At 41.9% G+C, this 17620-nt stretch overlaps 10 protein-coding genes across 12 annotated transcripts; 5 read left to right on the top strand and 5 right to left on the bottom strand.

The window, feature by feature from the left end:
• The first annotated feature begins 286 nt into the window (after positions 1-286).
• LOC6533723 lies at positions 287-1724 on the top strand. 2 transcript variants are annotated; one of them, XM_015194740.3, is made up of 2 exons: positions 287-418; positions 509-1724. In XM_015194740.3, the coding sequence occupies exons 1-2, from the start codon at positions 408-410 to the stop codon at positions 1587-1589; spliced, it is 1092 nt and encodes a 363-aa protein (XP_015050226.1). In that variant the 5' UTR covers positions 287-407; the 3' UTR covers positions 1590-1724. The 2 variants fall into 2 exon arrangements, with proteins under 2 accessions (XP_015050226.1, XP_002094428.1); XM_002094392.4 differs by having other exon boundaries at positions 288-418; positions 482-1724.
• Positions 1725-2168: 444 nt separating this feature from the next.
• LOC26536306 (putative alpha-L-fucosidase) lies at positions 2169-4310 on the top strand. The gene is made up of 6 exons (XM_015194739.3): positions 2169-2492; positions 2547-2688; positions 2786-2892; positions 3077-3553; positions 3610-4025; positions 4092-4310. The coding sequence occupies exons 1-6, from the start codon at positions 2255-2257 to the stop codon at positions 4194-4196; spliced, it is 1485 nt and encodes a 494-aa protein (XP_015050225.1). The 5' UTR covers positions 2169-2254; the 3' UTR covers positions 4197-4310.
• On the bottom strand, positions 4260-9734 carry LOC6533721. Of its 2 annotated transcripts, XM_002094390.4 has the most exons (6): positions 9504-9734; positions 8367-8539; positions 5858-6172; positions 5634-5712; positions 4790-5557; positions 4260-4730 (listed from the first exon to the last, which is right to left on the bottom strand). In XM_002094390.4, exons 2-6 carry the CDS (start codon positions 8514-8516, stop codon positions 4414-4416), a joined length of 1629 nt encoding a protein of 542 aa, XP_002094426.1. In that variant the 5' UTR covers positions 8517-8539; positions 9504-9734; the 3' UTR covers positions 4260-4413. The 2 variants fall into 2 exon arrangements, with proteins under 2 accessions (XP_002094426.1, XP_039230556.1); XM_039374622.1 differs by lacking the exon at positions 9504-9734 and having other exon boundaries at positions 8367-8639.
• Positions 9735-10021: 287 nt separating this feature from the next.
• On the bottom strand, positions 10022-11157 carry LOC6533720 (salivary glue protein Sgs-3). The gene is made up of 2 exons (XM_039374624.2): positions 11071-11157; positions 10022-11012 (listed from the first exon to the last, which is right to left on the bottom strand). The coding sequence occupies exons 1-2, from the start codon at positions 11096-11098 to the stop codon at positions 10219-10221; spliced, it is 822 nt and encodes a 273-aa protein (XP_039230558.1). The 5' UTR covers positions 11099-11157; the 3' UTR covers positions 10022-10218.
• Positions 11158-12263: 1106 nt separating this feature from the next.
• On the top strand, positions 12264-12970 carry LOC122319594 (putative uncharacterized protein DDB_G0275629). Its single transcript, XM_043207057.1, has one exon. The coding sequence runs from the start codon at positions 12618-12620 to the stop codon at positions 12894-12896; it is 279 nt and encodes a 92-aa protein (XP_043062992.1). The 5' UTR covers positions 12264-12617; the 3' UTR covers positions 12897-12970.
• A 1-nt stretch (position 12971) lies between these two features.
• Positions 12972-13435, bottom strand: LOC6533718 (salivary glue protein Sgs-7). Its single transcript, XM_002094387.3, has 2 exons — positions 13298-13435; positions 12972-13232 (listed from the first exon to the last, which is right to left on the bottom strand). Exons 1-2 carry the CDS (start codon positions 13323-13325, stop codon positions 13036-13038), a joined length of 225 nt encoding a protein of 74 aa, XP_002094423.1. The 5' UTR covers positions 13326-13435; the 3' UTR covers positions 12972-13035.
• A 1283-nt stretch (positions 13436-14718) lies between these two features.
• LOC122319568 (protein new-glue 3-like) lies at positions 14719-15302 on the top strand. The gene has a single exon (XM_043207006.1). It carries the CDS (start codon positions 14773-14775, stop codon positions 15037-15039), a length of 267 nt encoding a protein of 88 aa, XP_043062941.1. The 5' UTR covers positions 14719-14772; the 3' UTR covers positions 15040-15302.
• On the bottom strand, positions 15136-15594 carry LOC6533716 (salivary glue protein Sgs-8). Its single transcript, XM_002094385.3, has 2 exons — positions 15486-15594; positions 15136-15417 (listed from the first exon to the last, which is right to left on the bottom strand). Exons 1-2 carry the CDS (start codon positions 15511-15513, stop codon positions 15215-15217), a joined length of 231 nt encoding a protein of 76 aa, XP_002094421.1. The 5' UTR covers positions 15514-15594; the 3' UTR covers positions 15136-15214.
• A 445-nt stretch (positions 15595-16039) lies between these two features.
• LOC6533715 (salivary glue protein Sgs-7) lies at positions 16040-16475 on the top strand. The gene is made up of 2 exons (XM_002094384.3): positions 16040-16149; positions 16215-16475. The coding sequence occupies exons 1-2, from the start codon at positions 16122-16124 to the stop codon at positions 16409-16411; spliced, it is 225 nt and encodes a 74-aa protein (XP_002094420.1). The 5' UTR covers positions 16040-16121; the 3' UTR covers positions 16412-16475.
• Positions 16476-16497: 22 nt separating this feature from the next.
• On the bottom strand, positions 16498-17282 carry LOC122319567 (putative uncharacterized protein DDB_G0275629). The gene has a single exon (XM_043207005.1). It carries the CDS (start codon positions 16827-16829, stop codon positions 16551-16553), a length of 279 nt encoding a protein of 92 aa, XP_043062940.1. The 5' UTR covers positions 16830-17282; the 3' UTR covers positions 16498-16550.
• Between the last annotated feature and the right edge of the window lie 338 nt (positions 17283-17620).

Genomic DNA, 17620 nt, shown 5'->3' with positions numbered 1-17620 from the left:
AAACCAAAAAAGAAAAAGAACACAAGGCAAATGATACATGTATTTATATGTAGGTATGTGAGTTATTAATAGAATACAGGTGGAATTAAATGCAAAGACAAACCTTTTAAGTCAGCAAAAACAAATAAAAGCAAACATGGCAAAAGCATGAGAGAAGATAATAAAATAAACTGTTATGTTCAATTGAGATGTGATGTTTTATTACTGGCTATAGCTGGTGGGATTAATACCACATATTAAAAAAAGTAAAATCCAAAATGAAAACCTACATCAATTTTCATCGATTTCTAAATCAAACAACAGTCATTCAGTTCGCTTACCTATTTCGACATTTCTAGGCTCACAGTTTTGAATAAGCTAAATTTACTGTTTGAAATCATTGGTAAAAGCTAGATCGCCCTGCTAAGATGAGTATCTGGTAAGAAGTTAGGCTTAGGAATGTGAATTTCCTCTACGATGGCATTATATTATTTAATCGCAGGCCCATTCGTACATCCCCAAATTCCAGGCCGCGTAGTTGCCTCGTGGAGCTCGGTCGCTCCAGTCGCCACACGGATTGCACCTTCATCATTGAGGAGGAGGGCGGTAGCAATCAATCCTTTGCCTGCCACAAATTGCTCTTCAGCTGCGCCTCCGATGTGTTCGATCGCATGCTTTATGGCGACTATAGTGAGTCCACCAGCGGTGTTGTAAGGCTAAACGATGTACAGCCGGATATTTTCGAGAAATTCCGGGACTACATCTACGGCTATGAGTACGACAAGCTGCAGAAGTATGAATTCGATACTCTGATTCGCCTGTGCGAGTTTGGTAACAAATATCTGGTGCAATCCCTCGAGGAGGACTGTGTGAAGGAGTTGCTGACGCGCAAAAACACTTTCGACATGGGCGAGTTACTTCGCCTGTTCCAGTGTGCTCATCGCATGAATCGCAAGTCCTTGATAGAACAGATGGCCTGGGAGCTCAAGTGCACCTTTAAGAACACCATGGATCACTCGGGCGTATACGAGTTCAGCTGCGACGTCTTCAAACACTACATAGAAGTGATTGCTAGCAAAATATCGGAGGCAGATCGTTTCCGCCTGCTGGAAATGTACCTAAAATACAATAACATCGAGGAAGTGGAAAACATGGCACAGGTGGCCATTGTGGATGCCACAGAAACCACCACCAGCACCACCACCACGGATGATGCGGAAACTGAAGAATCGGAGCTTCCAAGCACCAGCAATTCAGGCATCGTAATTAAGGAGGAAAAGAAGCCCAGCTATGTAGCTGATCTGATTGGCCTGATTGACTTTGGCAAGCTGTCGCCCAAGGAGTTCTACGAGGGACCCGGCAAATGCGGTTTCCTTAGCCTGGCCGAGAAGTACGAGCACATGTATCAGATCGCCAAGAACTGCGTTTCGGCCAGAGATGAACACCAGCTGACCACGGACCAGACACCTCCACTCTCCGAATCCCGACGCATCGTTACCTTGGGTGGCAGTTTCACGCGCGAGCATCCAACAGCTACTTCGCTCACCTCGCAATACCTTCCCCGACCCATCCGACGATATCGCGCCTGGTCTGCACACTGTGACATCTAATCCCGACATCTAATCATATATACGCACTTGTATCGAATCCCAGATGTACTTTACACAAATTTGAAGCTTTGTTCTAGCTATTAAGACGCAAAATTATATGAATTTATATTGTAATTAAATTTATGACGAAAATTATCTATCCTGAGTTTCAAAATGAAAGCTTATATCTATAGAAATATAATATGTATCTTGCTTTCGTAAATATAAACCTCCGATTCAGAAATTGTTTGCCCACCAAACGTGTTTACACATTAGAAATGCTGATAAACAAATCGGGACAAAACAGCATTCTTATCACCATTTCAGCATTCACAACTTTTAATACTCAAAAAAGTGTTTTTGTTCGATGTTTATATACATATTTCCATTCTCTGTTATACTGTTTTTAATGCTTACTTTTCTTGTAGTAGTATTCCCTAATGTTTTTATTAGTTCAAGTAAATAGGAAAAGTGATCTTGATTTGTTTTTATGTGTAACTCGGATGCATCCCGATGTGAAAGTGCTTGTATCTCACACTCACAAAGGCAAATTTATTTCGCTTGAAGCCGGCAATCTCAGAGAATCACTCTCCGCTCAAAACACAGTTCCCAGTTGAGTTTGGATCACGAAGCGAGGCGGTCGCATCAGAGTCAGCCAAAAATCAGATCGCCGGCTAATTGAGGAAATGGCAATCTCCGCTTGGACGCTTCTGTTGGCGCTGATCGTCGTGTGGATTTCTGGAGCGGAGCTTGTCGACGCACAGGTGCCGGGTCCACGGACGCGATACCAGCCCAACTGGGCCAGCTTGGACCAGAGGCCACTGCCCCAATGGTACGACGAGGCCAAGGTGGGCATCTTTCTGCACTACGGCGTTTACTCAGTGCCCAGTTTTGGATCCGAGTGGTTCTGGACTAACTGGAAAAGTATGAATGCCTGATTGGCAATCGAAAATATGTATAATATAACTTCGCTTTCAGATCTCCGTAATCCGGAATACGTTCAATTCATGCAGCGTAATTACAAGCCCGACTTCACTTATCAGGAATTCGCGAGTCAATTCACAGCGGAGCTATTCAATGCCACCAAGTGGGCGTTACTTTTCAAAGATAGCGGAGCCAGGTACTTACACACACACACATGGTGTTATCTGTTGTTATTTGTTGCTATCTGTAGAATTCTTCCAATCATTAATCCTCATCACAATTCTCATCTCCAGATATGTTGTGCTCACCAGCAAGCACCACGATGGCTTCACGCTGTGGCCCTCGAAGAACAGCTACGGTTGGAACTCCGTGGATGTGGGACCCAAGCGGGACATAGTCAGTAAGTGCGTCTGATAGTAGCTAATCCCGGACAAAAAGTGGCCAACTATAAGCTGGCTACATATAGATGAAGACAGAGCTTGAAAGACCTTACTTTTCTTTCTATAGCTTTAACTATAGGCAACGATCAAGATGATCTCCTTACTATTTAGAGTAAAATTCTTAACAAAATTCAATTTTCCCAGAGGAACTGGCCGCCGCCATTCGAAAGGAGACCAATCTTCGGTTTGGACTCTACTACTCCCTATTCGAGTGGTTCAACCCACTGTGGACCGACGACAAGCTGCATCTGCTGATGCAACAGCACTTTGTGGAGCGCAAGGTGCGGCCGGAGCAAATGGAGCTGGTGCAGCAGTACCTGCCGGAGATCATCTGGTCTGATGGCGATTGGGAGGCGCCAGCGAAGTACTGGCGCTCCGAGGAGTTCATCGCCTGGCTGTACAATGATAGTCCAGTGCGGGATACGGTGGTGACCAACGATCGCTGGGGCTTCGGCACTGCCTGTCTGCATGGCGACTTCTACAATTGTGCCGATCGCTTCAATCCCGGCGTTCTGCAAGCTCACAAGTGGGAAAATGCCTTCACGCTGGATCGCACCAGCTGGGGTCAGCGATTCGATGTTTCTTTGGAGGATTTTATGAGCTCCAAGGATGTCATTAAAGGTAATACATAAAATAATTTAACATATTATACTACTCTATCTCTTTAAATTCTGCAGAGATTGTCACCACTGTGAGCTGCAATGGCAATGTGCTGATCAATGTGGGACCCACCAGGTTTGGCACCATCCTGCCCATTTTCGAGGAGCGTCTCAGGGACATGGGTCGCTGGCTGAAGCTCAATGGCGAGGCTATTTACGGCAGCAAACCCTGGATCTATCAGAATGATACCATCACCGGTAATGTTTGGTACACGCGACAGTCGGAGGCAATCGATGGTAAAGTCACCATTTACGCATTTGTGCTGGAGTATCCGTACGACACCAATGAACTGGATATCTATCCGCTGGGCAAGGAAATCAACGTATTCCAAAACATTATGTTGACTGGAATCGACATGGGCACCGGTGGTGATGTCCTGAATGAGCAGAGCACCCAAGTGGTCATGCTGGGCCTGGAGGACACCAAAATTAAGGTATGTAACGAAAGCCACCAAGTAATGGATGCAACATAACTTTCTTTTCGTTTACATTCTCTTTAGTGGACTGCGGAGCACAACAGGCTGCACATCGAGTTTCCTCCCAAAAATCACATCGATAAAAGAGGCCTTGACTTTGCCTGGACTTTCAAAATAACTATAGCGTAGTGATGGCCATTTAAACATAGAGTGACATTATTCTACAATGTATTATTAACCAGACATAGTTACTTGCAATGCAAACTAAACAGACATAGTTACATTTAATGCGATCCAACCAAACATAGTTACTTTCAATGTGAACTAAAACAGGGTCAACTCATAGATGTAGTTTACTATTTCAGATGACAAATATCCTTTAGTCTAGGTGTGTTTCTAAGATATTCTAGGGCGTGGCATCCGCCTCCGGCTTGGGAAAGCCCGTCCGGTGCTTGTGGGCTGCCAGTTGTGCCCGTGAGAGGACTCCGCCGTCGCAGGTGACGCAGTGGTAGTGGGTGTGCCGCTGGGCGTAGGAGCAGCCGTGAGAATCGCACTGCTCGTTGCCGGCCACCTTGCGGAATCCGGCACTGCGCACGTAGTCCTGGCGAAGGTGCAATCTGCGATGGGCCACCACCTTGTTCGAGTCCGTGCACACGTAGTCGCACTTGCGGCAGTGAAAGTGCGACGTTTTCCTGGAGGATGCCGCCACCGCCTCTGTGGGATCTGTGGAACAGGAGAAGTATAAGGCACTCTTAGTCGCCTTTACTGCTGGGCTGACTTACCCATCCGGTTTGGGTGGCTACTCTCCGTGGCAGCGCCAGTTGCAGTGGCATACGTACAGCTGGCCACGCCGCATTGCATGTTGGCCCGGAACTGACGGAAGTCGTCGCCCATCAACGTGTCCATTCGCTCATGTCGTGCCGTATGTTGCACGAAGCGCGTCTTGTCGCAGAAACTGTAGTGGCAATCTCGCCGGTTGCAGTGGAAGTGCGACTGGTGATTCCGGTAGCCACACTTCTCGAATCCGCAATCCTCGTTGAAGCGGAACTTCAGATAGCCACTTGGTATATCATGATCCCGTATGCGTTTCACCGCCGTCCTTTGCCCGGAGTCCATGGTTGTGCTTGCCACGGCACTTGCTGTTGCACTTGCAGCTGCATTGAGCAGCATTAGCTTCTGTTGAGCGGCATTCTCCAGCAGGAGTCGCATGTCCAGAAGTGGTCCCGACACTGCAGGACCTGCTCCTGAACCCGGCAACGCCAACGGTTGACTGGCTGCCGCAAGAAAGCTGGGCAGCAGCACCTGCCGCTGGTACAAATCGATCAGCTGCTTGAACTGCAGCAGATTCATATTCAACGCTGGTCCCACCACCGCCGGCGTGGCTGTGGCTTCCGGCAGAGATGGACGCATGCTCAGATCCTCCGGCTGGTCCACCTCCAAGTCCACCGACTCCTGGCGACTGTGATACCGCGAACTAACCACCTCCGGCGCTTCACGCTGGGCAGCTGAATTCGCATTCTCCGGGTAAAAAGTTCCCGCCGCACGCACAACTATATTGAATATTAAATTAGAGTGAGTGAGGAGTGCTCCTCTAAGTTTTGTATATCTGGAACTTGGTCAGCTTACCAGAAACTTTATCCAAAATTCTGCTTGATAGATGCTTAGACGATATTGTTTCTAGAGGCTCTGAAGGCTGTAAGGTGGGCTGAAAAAATAATAAACATAATTTAATCTAAAATAGGAAGTATAAGTTTCGGCCATTTCTAGTCCATATTTTGAACTTTAAATACCAATTCAAAATAAAGCAATTTCAACTTAAATTTCTTGTTACTTTTTAAAAGCAGTTTTACCTGGGCTAAAGACTCATGGCGGCTACTGCGAGACTCTGTCTCACTTCTCGCTGCAACATGTGGCACATGACTGGCGCTTCTCTTGCCAGCCTGCTCCAAAGCGGACAACGATGATGGGGACGATGGCGCCCAGACACGCCCCCTCTTCCGGTAGCGACTAGGAGTGAGATCCGTGGCTGATGCCTCGTGATCCGCCAGAGACAAACGATCGTCGGATGATGAGCCACTGGGTGGAACAGGTGGTGCTCCTGGGCCAGAGTATTCGCTTCTCTCCAGCTTGAAGCTGGTGAAGATGGCCTGCGGCGAGTGCTGGGCCTGTGGGGGGATCGTAAAAAAAAAAAAAATGGAAAAAACGTATATTTCCGAATTTGTTGACAAACGAAATCTGGTGTCCAATATGCCACGCAGCAATGTGGGCGCCTTTCATGGAATTAAATTACTTTGGCATGGCAGGGCCGTACTTGCTGCCGTTGTCGTTGTCATTGTCATAGTTTTCGGATTTAACATTTTGGATTTATGACAAACAATCGGGCGCAACCAGTTTATTACTCGTATTTCCGAAATTACTGTTAATGTTTGTCGTTGGCCCAAAATGTCACTATTTAAATTTTGTTCACGCATCAAATCAATAATGAAATGAAAAAAAAAAATAAATAAAAAGAGAGAAAGAACGAGTGAAGTGAAGTGAAAAAGCCAAAAGCAAAAACAATGGAGAAACCATTAAAAATATCAAATACAAGTGCAGCTCATGGATACCCTAAAGCAAACCAAAAATAGGCTTACCAAAATGGTAAACAAATATTTTCTACGAATATGGAAAATAAATAATTTATATTATAGAAGAGTGATCATAAAAGCACAGAAGTGGAATTAAATCACTGTGCACCTTAAATAAAACAATAGAATTTGATGTACCATTTACACAAATTTCCACCCTTGAAGAATTCAAACAGTTTCACTTGCGACAGTGTATTTGGCACTCTCACATTTACCTATAACAATAATTACACCGAAAATATTGAAAGACAATGAAACGAGTTTGCCTTTGCCTGATAAGTTGTGGCTCACACACATAGGCGCACACACCTTATTTGATTAAATACGCTACAAGTGTGTATAGGAATTATTATTATTATTATTATTATTATTACTGCTTTTGTTAGTGGCGTGTATCATTCCTTTCCATCGCCATTTGGGATTATCGCTGTGGTTCCAAGGGATTAAAGTGGGCGAGGAGATCCACCCATTGCACCACCTTGATTCCTTCACTCGATTTGGGTCACCTTAATCCCCCCTCTTAACCCTTTTGCTCCCAGAGTTGGCACGGCTTACTTCCCCAAAAGAATGCCACAAATGGCAATCGACAAAATATTTATTCAAATTTGCCTTTTTATTCACACAGAAAGTACACTGACAAACTGCGATGCAACTTTCGTGCAAGAATATTTTGAAAATACCTAAAATTCTATGAATAAAGAATCTTGTCCAAATCATAACATCCAAAACATAATGAATTATATATAAAATATCTAAAAAAAATATTTCTATTTATATTCAGAATGTTTAGAAAAAAACATTTAGCATGTTTTTAAAATAAAGTAAATGTATCCACAATTAGATTTGAATGAGTAAATGTAGAAGATAATAAGTCTATAATGACTGCACAACTTTTACGGCTCAGCTGACTGCAAAAATAGGGTTACTCGTAACCCTTTCTTTTGCAATTAGTCCACATTTCTCTCAGTGTACTGGCCATGCTCATTGTGCTCACCAAGGAGAGCGACGCGTGGGCTGGGTAATCGTAAACACACAAGTGCGATGTGATTGTGGTGCGTGTGCATGAGCTTGGCTCGAAAAAATGTAGAAATTATGAAAATGACAGTTAAAAGCACATAACGCTCGTCGCCTGGGCAGGGCGGGGGGAGGTGCCCAAAAGGGGGAGGGACTGGAGGTGGTGGTGGTGGAGTGCCAAGAGAAGTGCCGTCGACGTCGCTAGACGGGCAGCAAGTGAAATAAATGCGGAAACACTCGTTGTCAATATTAATATGACGAATATGGCAAAAACCAAATCCGAAAACTCAATTCAACGCACAGCACACAAAATGCCGCATTAGGCACCCCCCCAATTCGAGGGGGCAGTGGTGGTGGGGTGGGGGGCAGGGCTCTGAATGGCTGACGTTGCACACAAATAGGCGCAAATTCCTAATTACAATCGAGCCTCGATCGAATCGCAGACAGACCGAAAAGGAACCAAGCAACTGGGTCGCATCGAACGTCGAATATTTTCACGAGAACCTCGTAAATAAATGGGAAAATGGCAGCAGTTTTCCAGGAATATAAACTCTTAAATGATTTATTAATTATATAAACAATATATGATCAGTAAACTAGATTTTTGGGATTGTAGCAAAGATAGCATTGGTTTTTTAAAAAGTTCTAAAACAAATTTAATGATTTTTTAATACAAGACTTATTATAAAAAGTGCATCCCAATTCTAAGTATACTCACGCTCTTGTAGACCTCCACAAAGCGATTCTTTGGCGGCCGCCCCCGTTTCCGATTGAAGAAGCCATCGATGGAGGTGATCTGGGTGGCCTGGCCAAGATCACTGGTACTGGAGGACTCCATCTCCGCGATGACGCTGCTGCTGGACTCCATGCCGTGGTCTTCCTCTAAGACAGCTGAAAAAAAGAAGAGTAGGTAAGCTCGCAAATTGATACCGATGGAAATGCCCGACTCGTGAATCATTCAACCCACTGCCACTCAGCAAAAAGCGATCAAAAATCGAGCAAAAATCGAGGCGAATTTCCAGAAAAAAAGGGGCCTTTGACCACCTTGAAAGGTTAACACCCGATCGGAGGTCAGGTTTCGGCGCCAGGCCCTTTTGGCAATTGAAATTGCAATTGCAACTGCACTTGTCTGCTTCTATTCCTCTTTCGATGCATTCCTTCCACGAATTCTGTCAATTTGGCTTTAATTTTTTTTCGATTTCTCATTAGAGCTGAAACACATTTTTGGCTTCCACTCGTTTTGTTTTTTAAGTGTAGCTCGTGGCGAAAAGACAGGCAACTGTCGACTTCGCTGGAACACTTTGCATACATGTGCTGCATATGACTCGATAGGGATCGATATTTGGCATGCGAACATGCGGGTGGCACTGCCAACCAATTCCCCGAGAGATTCCCGCTGGATTAGTGGCGAAATCTGTGGCCTCTCCGGTTACCAAAGGGGGCAAGTAAGTGGATCCTCCCCCTGCCCGCCATCAAGTACAAAGGGTTTTGGGTGGTCCCACCAATTAAGCGGAGCTGGAGTTCCTGGGCCGCCGACGATTGTCTGCCGGCGATTAGTCCATTCTGCCAAGGAGCTTAAATGCCTGGCCCAACTGCGCGATAGACATCTCTACATGAGCGAGCGTTTTTAGTCATTTAGCCATATCCATATTATTCAAGTCCATTCAATTCGAGGCACCTCCAACTGCTCAGTGGCAAGGAGCCGAAAACAAAAGAGCCGATTCTTGAGATTGCAGAGCCATTAAGCCAGCAATTGACAATTTGAAGGCAAGCAGATTTATCTCGACATCGGGCACACAAGCACAGACACTCGCAAATCGCTAAGTTATTGCTGCTATAGATGCCCACCACCCACCAATTATAAATCGCACATTGTATCCTTTAGATAGTGTGTTCACTTATTTAATTGCACTTATTTGTCACTCAAATCGCATCGAAGTTACCGCCGCCGTTTTAATCAAGTGGGTATTTCATTCGATATCCAGCGAAACGCGTCCACCACCGACGAGCAATGGCACTCGAGTGGCGATCGGATCGTAAGAGCCGCCGATTCAAGTCGGGCTAAAACCGAAGTTCAGGCCCGAAACGAGCGAACAGTCAGCTGATCCATTGACCAAGTCATAAAAGAACGTAGAGCCAAAGCCAAGCTATTGGTAAGAGTAACAGATACATTCGAAAGGCAGATCAGAAGATAGCGTTCCTTAAGCCGAAAAGTAATGGTAACCACTTGTTACATTATTGGAAATGAGGAGTGAAAATTAATAAATAATAAATAAATTAATAATAAATTAATAAATGATAGAATTAAACCTTACAAACAATTAATAATTTGTTTAACGAGTTTCAATAACTAAACATATAAAACAAATGCTCTTCAAATTTATGCAGTTCAACAAGTTTTATTAATTCTTACATCTCAAGTCAATTGATGAAAACAAAAACAAAGCGGAGTTAAAGTCGAAGTTGAAATCGAAGTCCTGGCCGAGCTGCCCCACAAAATACATTTCGCAGGGCTGCAGTCACATCCTTTAGTTGGGTGGTTTAGTTGTCTCAAGCGATCCTGCAACGCCTTACAACAACCACACGGGTTGGCCGCAGACGCACTCGCGGACCCTGCGCTCCAGCTGGCGGAGTAAGTTGTTAAGTTCCGTGCACAGTCCCTGCCTCTTGGGACAGCTACCGCAGGGTATGCCTCCAGGACCGCAGGACTTGCAGCCACAGCCAGGCTTGTTGGTGGGTTTAGGTGTGGTGGTTGCTTGTGTTGCACGTCTAGTGGTTGTGGTGGTCTCTTGTGTTGGACGCTTAGATGTGGTGGTGGTCTCATGTGTTGGACGCTTAGAAGTGGTGGATTTAGTTGTTTGTCTAGTTGTTGTAGATCTAGTTGTTGGAAGTCTAGTTGTGGTGGTTGTAGTTGTTGGACGTCTAGTTGTGGTGGTTGTAGTTGTTGGACGTCTAGTTGTGGTGGTTGTAGTTGTTGGACGTCTAGTTGTGGTGGTTGTAGTTGTTGGACGTCTAGTTGTGGTGGTTGTAGTTGTTGTATGTCTAGTTGTTGTAGACCTAGTTGTTGGACGTCTAGTTGTGGTGGTTGTGGTTGTAGTTGTTGTAGGTCTAGTTGTTGTTTGTCTAGTTGTTGTGGTGGTTCTCCTTGTGGTGGATTTTTCCGTTGTCCTCTTAGTTGTCGTTGGGGCGTCTGTGCATGGAGGTGGAGGTGGCCTTGTGGGTGGCGCACAAGTGGTTGTTGTTGTTGTGGTTGTTGTTGGCGCACAAGTCGGTACCGTTGTTTGGCAGGGCTTGGGAGAGGTCGTGGGGCAACCACAATCACAACCTTGGGCGACATGGGCGACGCTAAGGAGCAGGATGCTCGCTGTGGAGAAGGAAAACGGATGAATACGGATCATCCAGGAGCGATCGGTGCAACCTACCTAGGGAGATGGCAATGGTCAGCTTCATGTTTGTTACTTAATTGTCCGCAAACTGATACCTTTCTTGGGGTTTCCTCACCTTTTTATAGGTACATCCTCCCCTGAAACTGCAATTCTAAAAATGGAGGCAGTGTGTCGATAATGCAAACACAAGCCTTTTCGTTTTTGTTTGATATTTGCAGTACGATTCCATCGCCTGGACTTAATTTTAGAAAAAACGTGTAGAGCTGTTCTGCAAACGAAGTGCGTTTATTTTTTATTCACTATACTTAAATAATAAGTGTTAATTTTAGGCTGACTAAATATATAATAATATATGTATGTATGTAAGCGCAGTTAATTAACTTTTTTTTGTCAAAGCATCATACAGCTAGTTGAATACTAATACAAATTTTAGTTTCAAGCTTTAATCTTGTTGAAATTAGCTTATAGTATTGCACTTTTAAAATATAATTTAGTTAGAATTAGGAAGGACATTTTAAGTCTTCATTTGCACTTCGAGATGCTATTTGACATTGATTCAATTATTTTACATAAAGTTTTTTTTACCTGTTAGCAAATACACAAACCTTTAGTTCAATTTAATTCTAGACCACTCAAAGGCAATAAAGGCAAATAAAATGCAAAAATTCCATAAAATCTTTTTTAAAAGTATGGGCGTGGCATATGGGTTGTTTGTGGACGTAAGAGTGGGCGTGGCAACATTTGGAAACAAACTTCCGTATACGTTTCTAAAATCTACAAGCTCCATCGCAACATTCTAGCTTTTATACTTCTACCTTCATACGGACGGACAGATAAACGGACATGGCCATATCGACTCGGCTAGTGATCCTGATCAAGAATATATATACTTTATACGGTCGCAAATTGTAAAACAATTTATTAGTTCGATACTTAAAAGAAGCAGACGTAGGCTTTCAGTATAACTTAAAAATTTCTTTAAATATCGTTCATAAAAACTTTTTACAAATTTGGTCAAGGTCATATATTTATATGTCATATATAGTTAAAAATTCACTTAAGATCCTAAACTTTTATATGCAACTTTACCCTGGTCAAAACCATTATTTAATTACTTATACCAATAAAAAACTAAATTGATAATACTATAAACGCATTAAAATCTTCTGCACTTCGAAATAATATACATAAGTACATCTATATAATAAAATATAAACTATTGTTTCATGAATTTTATTTGGTATCTCGGTTCAGCTTTCGGTCATATCATGTTTGGCTTGGTACATTGATACATACAGCTGTCTTAATCTTTCGTTAAGCCAATGAGTCGGCGTTTATTGATTGCAAATATTTAATATTAAACATTTTTAGAACTATTTCGTGAGCAGGAAGGAAACCATTTTGAGCATTATTATTTGTCAAATGTACTCAATAGCTTAAAACGAGTAACAAAACGGAAGCAATTTCCCCTATAAAAGAATTCATTCCAACCGCAGAAAAGCAGAACACAGCAACTCGCAAATTCGATATCACTTTAGGTTATTTCACTTCGGACTCCATCGTAAAATACAGCTCATTTCAAGATGAAGTTCCTTTTCGTGGTCGCCCTAATTGTCCTGGCCATCCAACTGGCTTCCTCTGCTAGTACAACTACCACAACCACTACAACAACCACCGATGCCACGACTACAACAACCACCACCACCGACGCCACCACCACGACGACAACCGCCTCTTCCACCCACAAGAAGCGTTGTTGGAAGGGCAACAACTGGTGCCACACCCGCATCCCCAAGAGGAAGTGCAAGCACCCAAAGAGGTGTCACAAGACCATCGTGATTGTGACCCACAAGAAGAACTAGTTTCCTCTTTCTCTTTTCTGCATGATACACACTGAAATAAAAATTATACAAAACCCTCAAAGGTCATAACTCCAGTTTTGCAGTAGTAATAACAATTTTATTAAGAAAGAGTTCCACGATTTTGAAGAGTGACAGGTTTCTAAATCATCCATTGTGGTTCTCCGCAGACGCACTTCCGGACGTCCGACTGGAGACAGCGAATATTTTGTATGAGCCGCTGACAAAGTTGGTCCCTTTCGGGACACTTGTCACACGGCTTTCCACCAGGTCCACAAGGTTGGCACTCACATTCGCATCCCATGGCTAGATCGGTGAATCCAATGAGCAGGATGCACGCTGAGGATTGGATGCCACATGTTGAAGATGGTTTGGGATTGGGGATGTTCTCTTTGTATAGTTACCGATAATGGCGATTGCGATCAGTTTCATGGTTCTATCTAGATGGAGGTTACTTTACCAGATGGTAACCACTCGGGGAAATGCACACCTTTTATAGCGCCAAAAGTGCTGGTGGATCAATGGAAAAGTTTTGACAAGCCCCCAAATATAAAAATTCTGGGCAAACCAATTGTATTTACATAAATAAAAAACACCAAACACGTTTCAGCTGGCTTTTTATTTTTAGTAATAAGCTTTTTATAGGTTTTTTTTCACTTAATATATTTGGCATTTAGGTTTTATTTTTCAAAGTGCTTTATTTATTTGTAATCCGGAATACTTTCCTTCAAAAAAAAAAAAAAAATTATAAGTATTATATTATATTTATTAGTTGTACATCTGAAAAATGACACAGAACTTAGCAAGAACAATGAGCAAAGTTTAATATGGGGCATCTATTTGCATAAGTTAAAATGGTTTGCCCACTATATACTTTTATTCCAGTTATGAAATTTTTAACCAAGTAGTTGTAGACGAGTTTGATTTGTAGAATTTTTAATATCATTTGCCGAAAATTTGTCTATAATAATTGATTGCAGTTTGTCTTCGAAATGTGGAGGCTATGTAAGATTGTTGAATTCGCAATCGAACTGTGTTTTCAAAAATAAATTCTATTTTTTTCACATTTTTTGCAATTTTTGATGATGTTACCTCTTACAAAAATTTCGAAAAAATGGCCAAACATTTTTTTAAAAAGTCGGTCAAAAAGTGATTTGGTTGGTTAGTATTGGTAATTAGGAGTAAAAAACTGCAATTCTTTTCGCTTTCTGACCATTTTCAGCCAAATTATACCGAAAATACCAATCGAAAATATTGAAATTTCGGAAAAAATCGTTTTTCTGTTTTTTTGCGTAAATAATTATCAGTATTTTTATCACAGCATTTGTGGTCCAAATATGGAATGCCATACCTCGTTGAGTTCGTAATTAAATTTCCAATCGAATAGTGTTTTCAAAAAAATGCTATTTTTTTAAATTTTTTGCAATTTTTGATGAATATTATATAAATATACATTTTTATATAGATGTGTATGTATCATTTAGCATACAATTTGGTTTACGACCACTTCACATTTATCTGTGTTAAAGTTGATTAAAAAATATAAATAATATGTTTTCTTCTGGTTAATATTCTTATTTGCAGAAACTCTTCAAAATATCGTTTAGAACACCTTAACCTATTTCATTGTTGATATTATAAACAAGTCAACAAACACAGTCTTAGTTTACTGTTCAAACATTTGACTATTAAAGCTATTACTATTGTACACGCTGTTTGGTATTATGCGTTATGGGAAGCAAAAACATAGCAAACTAACAAGTAAGCAAAGGCGGAAATCTGGTTGTCTTGCTATAAAAGCAGTTGGTAAGATTCCAATTAATCACAACACCTGATCGTCCAACTCCAGTCGTTACAAACAAACTAAGTGTCTTTAAAAATGAAGTTCCTATTCGTGGTAGCGCTAATTGTCCTGGCCATCCAACTGGCTTCCTCTACTAGTACAACTACTACAACCACCGATGCCACCACTACAACCACCACCACCACCGACGCCACCACCACGACGACAACCGCCTCTTCCACCCACAAGAAGCGTTGTTGGAAGGGCAACAACTGGTGCCACACCCGCATCCCCAAGAGGAAGTGCAAGCACCCAAAGAGGTGCCACAAGACCATCGTGATTGTGACCCACAAGAAGAACTAGATGTGACACTTTTCATCATTATCTCCAAATAAATACTTAAAGAAAGCCAAATAGTTCAGTTCTCTAGTGGCAGCTAATTAAAACGAGTTCTGGGAGTGCAGAAATGATAACAGTTTTATTAGAAGGGCTCGATAGCAGATAGCTGGCGATTGCTGACCAGGTTAAAAGTGCATCACTAGAGCAACCATGTTTTTTCTCCGCAGACGCACACACGCACATTTTTCTCGATAGCACTCAAAATGCCGATCAGCTCCTTGCAGAGGGGAACCCGTTCAGGACAGTCACCAGGACACTTCTTGCCACCAGGTCCACAAATCTGGCAGGCACACGTGTCGGATCCGGAGGCTAGATCAGAGAATCCGATGAGCAGGATGCACGCTGGAATGGGATGAACGGAAGACTTAGTGGATTTGGAGCACATTGATGATGGGACTTTCTGCACCTACCAATGATGGCGACAACGATCAGCTTCATGGTTGTTTCTTTGCTAAGTTTACTTTACCAGATGGTACCAATCCATTAGCTCTCTACACCTTTTATAGCAAAACGAAAGTATTATGGGAACAATGGAAATTTTTGCGGTTCCATCCAAAAATAAAATATATCGGGCAAACCATTTGTACTTATGCAAATAGAAACCCCATATTGAACTTCGCTCATTGTTCCCGCTAAGTTCTGTGTCATTTTTCAGATGAGCAACTAAAATATAATCTACACATATAATATAGCATTTAAAGTTCCTTATTTATAAAAAAAAGGTATTCCGGATCACAATTAAAATAAATCCAACTTCTTTACAGCATTTTGAAAAAGACACTGATAAAACTTTTAGGTACCCAATATGTAAAATGAAACAAATTCTATAAAAAGCTTATTACTAAAAATAAAAAGCCAGCTGAAATGTGTGTGTAAATGTACACACAAATGTAAATGTAAATACAATTGGTTTGCCCAGAATTTTTTATATTTGGGGGCTTGTCAAAACTTTTCCATTGATCCACCTGCACTTTTGGCGCTATAAAAGGTGTGCATTTCCCTGAGAGGGTACCATCTGGTAAAGTAACCTCCATCTAGATAGAACCATGAAACTGATCGCAATCGCCATTATCGGTAACTATACAAAGAGAACATCCCCAATCCCAAACCATCTTCAACATGTGGCATCCAATCCTCAGCGTGCATCCTGCTCATTGGATTCACCGATCTAGCCATGGGATGCGAATGTGAGTGCCAACCTTGTGGACCTGGTGGAAAGCCGTGTGACAAGTGTCCCGAAAGGGACCAACTTTGTCAGCGGCTCATACAAAATATTCGCAGTCTCCAGTCGGACGTCCGGAAGTGCGTCTGCGGAGAACCACAATGGATGATTTAGAAACCTGTCACTCTTCAAAATCGTGGAACTCTTTCTTAATAAAATTGTTATTACTACTGCAAAACTGAAGTTATGATATTTGAGGGTTTTGTATAATTTTTATTTCAGTGTGTATCATGCAGAAAAGAGAAAGAGGAAACTAGTTCTTCTTGTGGGTCACAATCACGATGGTCTTGTGACACCTCTTTGGGTGCTTGCACTTCCTCTTGGGGATGCGGGTGTGGCACCAGTTGTTGCCCTTCCAACAACGCTTCTTGTGGGTGGAAGAGGCGGTTGTCGTCGTGGTGGTGGCGTCGGTGGTGGTGGTTGTTGTAGTCGTGGCATCGGTGGTTGTTGTAGTGGTTGTGGTAGTTGTACTAGCAGAGGAAGCCAGTTGGATGGCCAGGACAATTAGGGCGACCACGAAAAGGAACTTCATTTTGAAAGACACTTTGTTTGTAACGACTGGAGTTGGACGATCAGGTGTTGTGGTTAATTGGAATCTTACCAACTGCTTTTATAGCAAGACAACCAGATTTCCGCCTTTGCTTACTTGTTAGTTTGCTAAGTTTTTGCTTCCCATAACGCATAATTACAAACAAAGCGAGTACAATCGTAATAGCTTTAATAGTCAAATGTTTAAACAGTAAACTAATACTGTGTTTGTTGACATGTTTATAATATCAACAATGAAATAGGTTAAGGTGTTGTTAACAATTCTCTGAAAAGTATGCAATGATGCTTACCCCATGTCAAGACACTGCAACTTATTGGAAAATATATTTGTAAATATTTTAGATGAGTTTCTGCAAAGAAGAAAATTAACCAGAAGAAAAAACCGCAAAACATTTGTTCACATTTAAAAAATTTATTGTTTTTTTGTATTTTTTTATTTTTTAATCAACTTTTACACAGAGAAAAAAATTAAATTGCAATTTTTGCATTTGTTTTTTGTTGTTTAATTTGATTAATTAAAATTTGTTAAATTGCTAGAATTTGTTAAGCGCTACTAAAATTTAAATTTGTTTTATTTTCATTTGTTTCATTACATACACTCATAATCATATAGGTAGTATATGGTATACATATATAATATCTATATATTTTTTTTTGTTTTATTTTTCCTTCTCATTCTTTCGTTTCAGATCTCGCTTTAGACTTGTTATTCGTTATGGACCTATTGCCACATACATATAATGGAAATTGTTATAAACATTTCTTCGTCCCATA

Source organism: Drosophila yakuba, chromosome 3L, assembly GCF_016746365.2.
Source record: "Drosophila yakuba strain Tai18E2 chromosome 3L, Prin_Dyak_Tai18E2_2.1, whole genome shotgun sequence".
NCBI lineage: Eukaryota > Metazoa > Arthropoda > Insecta > Diptera > Drosophilidae > Drosophila > Drosophila yakuba.
This window is presented reverse-complemented; position numbering and strand designations above follow the sequence as displayed.

What these genes read in the sequence shown, in the direction of transcription:
- LOC122319567 (XM_043207005.1), bottom strand. Translation starts at nt 16,829, where the DNA reads ATGAAGTTCCTTTTCGTGGTCGCCCTAATTGTCCTGGCCATCCAACTG.
- LOC6533721 (XM_039374622.1), bottom strand. Translation starts at nt 8,606, where the DNA reads ATGATTCACGAGTCGGGCATTTCCATCGGTATCAATTTGCGAGCTTAC. An exon ending in AATTTTGGATAAAGTTTCTG is followed by an intron (nt 5,558 to 5,633) that starts GTAAGCTGACCA and finishes TATTCAATATAG; the next exon opens with TTGTGCGTGCGGCGGGAACT. An exon ending in TAGCCACCCAAACCGGATGG is followed by an intron (nt 4,731 to 4,789) that starts GTAAGTCAGCCC and finishes CCTGTTCCACAG; the next exon opens with ATCCCACAGAGGCGGTGGCG.
- LOC6533718 (XM_002094387.3), bottom strand. Translation starts at nt 13,325, where the DNA reads ATGAAACTGATCGCAATCGCCATTATCG. An exon ending in GATCGCAATCGCCATTATCG is followed by an intron (nt 13,233 to 13,297) that starts GTAACTATACAA and finishes TCCAATCCTCAG; the next exon opens with CGTGCATCCTGCTCATTGGA.
- LOC6533720 (XM_039374624.2), bottom strand. Translation starts at nt 11,098, where the DNA reads ATGAAGCTGACCATTGCCATCTCCCTAG. An exon ending in GACCATTGCCATCTCCCTAG is followed by an intron (nt 11,013 to 11,070) that starts GTAGGTTGCACC and finishes CCTTCTCCACAG; the next exon opens with CGAGCATCCTGCTCCTTAGC.
- LOC6533716 (XM_002094385.3), bottom strand. Translation starts at nt 15,513, where the DNA reads ATGAAGCTGATCGTTGTCGCCATCATTG. An exon ending in GATCGTTGTCGCCATCATTG is followed by an intron (nt 15,418 to 15,485) that starts GTAGGTGCAGAA and finishes ATCCCATTCCAG; the next exon opens with CGTGCATCCTGCTCATCGGA.
- LOC6533715 (XM_002094384.3), top strand. Translation starts at nt 16,122, where the DNA reads ATGAAACTGATCGCAATCGCCATTATCG. An exon ending in GATCGCAATCGCCATTATCG is followed by an intron (nt 16,150 to 16,214) that starts GTAACTATACAA and finishes TCCAATCCTCAG; the next exon opens with CGTGCATCCTGCTCATTGGA.
- LOC26536306 (XM_015194739.3), top strand. Translation starts at nt 2,255, where the DNA reads ATGGCAATCTCCGCTTGGACGCTTCTGTTGGCGCTGATCGTCGTGTGG. An exon ending in GTTCTGGACTAACTGGAAAA is followed by an intron (nt 2,493 to 2,546) that starts GTATGAATGCCT and finishes CTTCGCTTTCAG; the next exon opens with ATCTCCGTAATCCGGAATAC. An exon ending in ACCCAAGCGGGACATAGTCA is followed by an intron (nt 2,893 to 3,076) that starts GTAAGTGCGTCT and finishes CAATTTTCCCAG; the next exon opens with AGGAACTGGCCGCCGCCATT.
- LOC122319594 (XM_043207057.1), top strand. Translation starts at nt 12,618, where the DNA reads ATGAAGTTCCTTTTCGTGGTCGCCCTAATTGTCCTGGCCATCCAACTG.
- LOC122319568 (XM_043207006.1), top strand. Translation starts at nt 14,773, where the DNA reads ATGAAGTTCCTATTCGTGGTAGCGCTAATTGTCCTGGCCATCCAACTG.